General features: G+C 38.9%; 1 protein-coding gene across 1 annotated transcript; it reads right to left on the minus strand.

Moving 5' to 3' along the window:
• Positions 1 to 214: 214 nt before the first annotated feature.
• GJB1 (gap junction protein beta 1) lies at positions 215 to 1457 on the minus strand. The gene has a single exon (XM_072123763.1). The coding sequence runs from the start codon at positions 1455 to 1457 to the stop codon at positions 669 to 671; it is 789 nt and encodes a 262-aa protein (XP_071979864.1). The 3' UTR covers positions 215 to 668.
• Between the last annotated feature and the right edge of the window lie 609 nt (positions 1458 to 2066).

The following is a 2066-nucleotide window of genomic DNA, read 5'->3' on the forward strand; positions in this document are numbered from 1 at the left end:
AGCACCATCTTTGTTTACTTCCAGTGGATAGGAATCAGGCCCTTTGGTCAGATTGTATTCTGTACATTCTGTTTCTTTTTTTGTTTTTATAATGATTCTCTTATCATTGCGCTAATTTATACCTGTTTTTTTAAAAAGTTAAAAAATGTTACATAAAAATTAAAGTAAAACATGTTGAAGCAAAAAAAAAAAAAAAGACAAAATTGTATGTACTAAATGTGTTTACTATTTTATTCCGTGGTTCTAAAATAAATCACATAAAATATTAAAACAAAATCTCAAACCAATAACAATACAAATACATGTGTTTTTCAAAATCTTCCTTCCATCCCTTTAGAACATAAAAATGCCCCCACCCCCTCATGTGTTATTAAAAATACTGCAAAAAAGCACCAGTTCAAGGAGGGCTGTGGACAATTGGTGAGCATTACCTAGACAAGCCCTAAACAGGATCGGTGACAAAGATACAATATATTGTATATGCGGCCCTGTTACTATGATGATTAGGACGTTCTTGCTGCAACTTGTGCAAATATTGCAGTTTAAAATTAGTTATTTCTTTGCCCTTCACAGTCAAAACACAAATTGTCCTGTAAGTGACTTCCTTATGGAAATGTCCTATCCGGCAGGTAACTAGTATCACTTTAGTCGGTGAAGATATTTGGCACTTAGGATGTTGTACAAAGTTCTGCTTTCTCCTGGCTGCCTGGGGTCCTCTTGATGTCTCCAACCAGCAGGGTGTTCATTTCATTTTGCCGATGCTCCTTATCACGGTAGGAGTCCCCGTGCCTCTGGCTTCTGCGAGTACAGGCCTTAGCAATGAGGAAGAAGACTTCAGCCACATTTAGAACAATGCAGACTCCTGAAGCTGAGAGCATGAAGACTGTAAAGATAGTTTTCTCTGTAGGACGAGACACAAAACAGTCCACTGTGTTGGGGCAGGGGTATGCACTACATTTGACCAGTCGAATCATGGCATAACCAGGGTAGATGAGGTAGAATATGTACATGAAGGCTGCTTCAAAGATGATTCTGAAAATCACACTCAGTGTATATGTCCACCACAGAGTGCCCGAGATTCTGATTTTTTGTTTTTTCACATCTGCGAGTTCTTTGGGATCGTCATGGCCGGTCATACGTAACACCCTCTTCTCCTGATGCTGCAGATGAGCCACGTGCATGGCCACAAGAAGTGCAGGCGTGGAGACAATGATAAGCTGAAGGGCCCACAGACGAATGTGAGAGATTGGAAAAAAGTGGTCGTAGCAAACACTGTTACATCCAGGTTGTTGTGTATTACAGGTGAACGATGACTTCTCATCTCCCCAGACACTCTCTGCAGCCACAACAAGAACCATGATACGAAAGATGAAAACCACAGAGAGCCATATTCGCCCAATCCCTGTGGAATGGCGATTTACACCACTCAAGATGCCATATAATCCTGCCCAGTTCATTGTGTATCAGCTCTGTGGAGACAAACAGATAACAACATGAAATTACCATCCTAGAATTTAAGGAAGCATTCTTTTACAAATGCAGATAAATAAATAAAAGTAAATTTACCACAAAAGATCTGAATATATATAAGTATTTACTTACTACAATTTATATTTTATAGTGCATGGAAAATTTGTGGCAAACCGAGATGGTCTCATATGTAACATGAAGCCCCAAAGCCAAACCTGTACCAGTCTGAAGGTGTAATTATTATAGTAGTCTCCTAATTTGAGGAAGATACATCTTATGGGAGACCCAGGTGTGACCACACCTTTTATACCCTCAAATTTATGCCCATGGGTTAACCAAACACATACATTGAATGGACATTAATTAAAACGGGTGCGTTTGAGAATAGACCATAGAAATTAATGAGCTTTTAGCCATCATTTTTTAAAGACTTTTCTTTGAATGAGAGATCTGAAGGCTATTTTTAGAAATTTTGGAAATTCTAAGATGCACTTGTTAAAACACACAGACTTCATTTTAGAATGGTGAGTGAAGGGGTGGAGATCCAGTGCACCCACATATCAGCTGTTCTCAGCAGCTGATGATCAGAGAATGAA

The sequence above is a fragment of the Engystomops pustulosus genome, chromosome 9, assembly GCF_040894005.1.
Source record: "Engystomops pustulosus chromosome 9, aEngPut4.maternal, whole genome shotgun sequence".
NCBI classification, from domain to species: domain Eukaryota; kingdom Metazoa; phylum Chordata; class Amphibia; order Anura; family Leptodactylidae; genus Engystomops; species Engystomops pustulosus.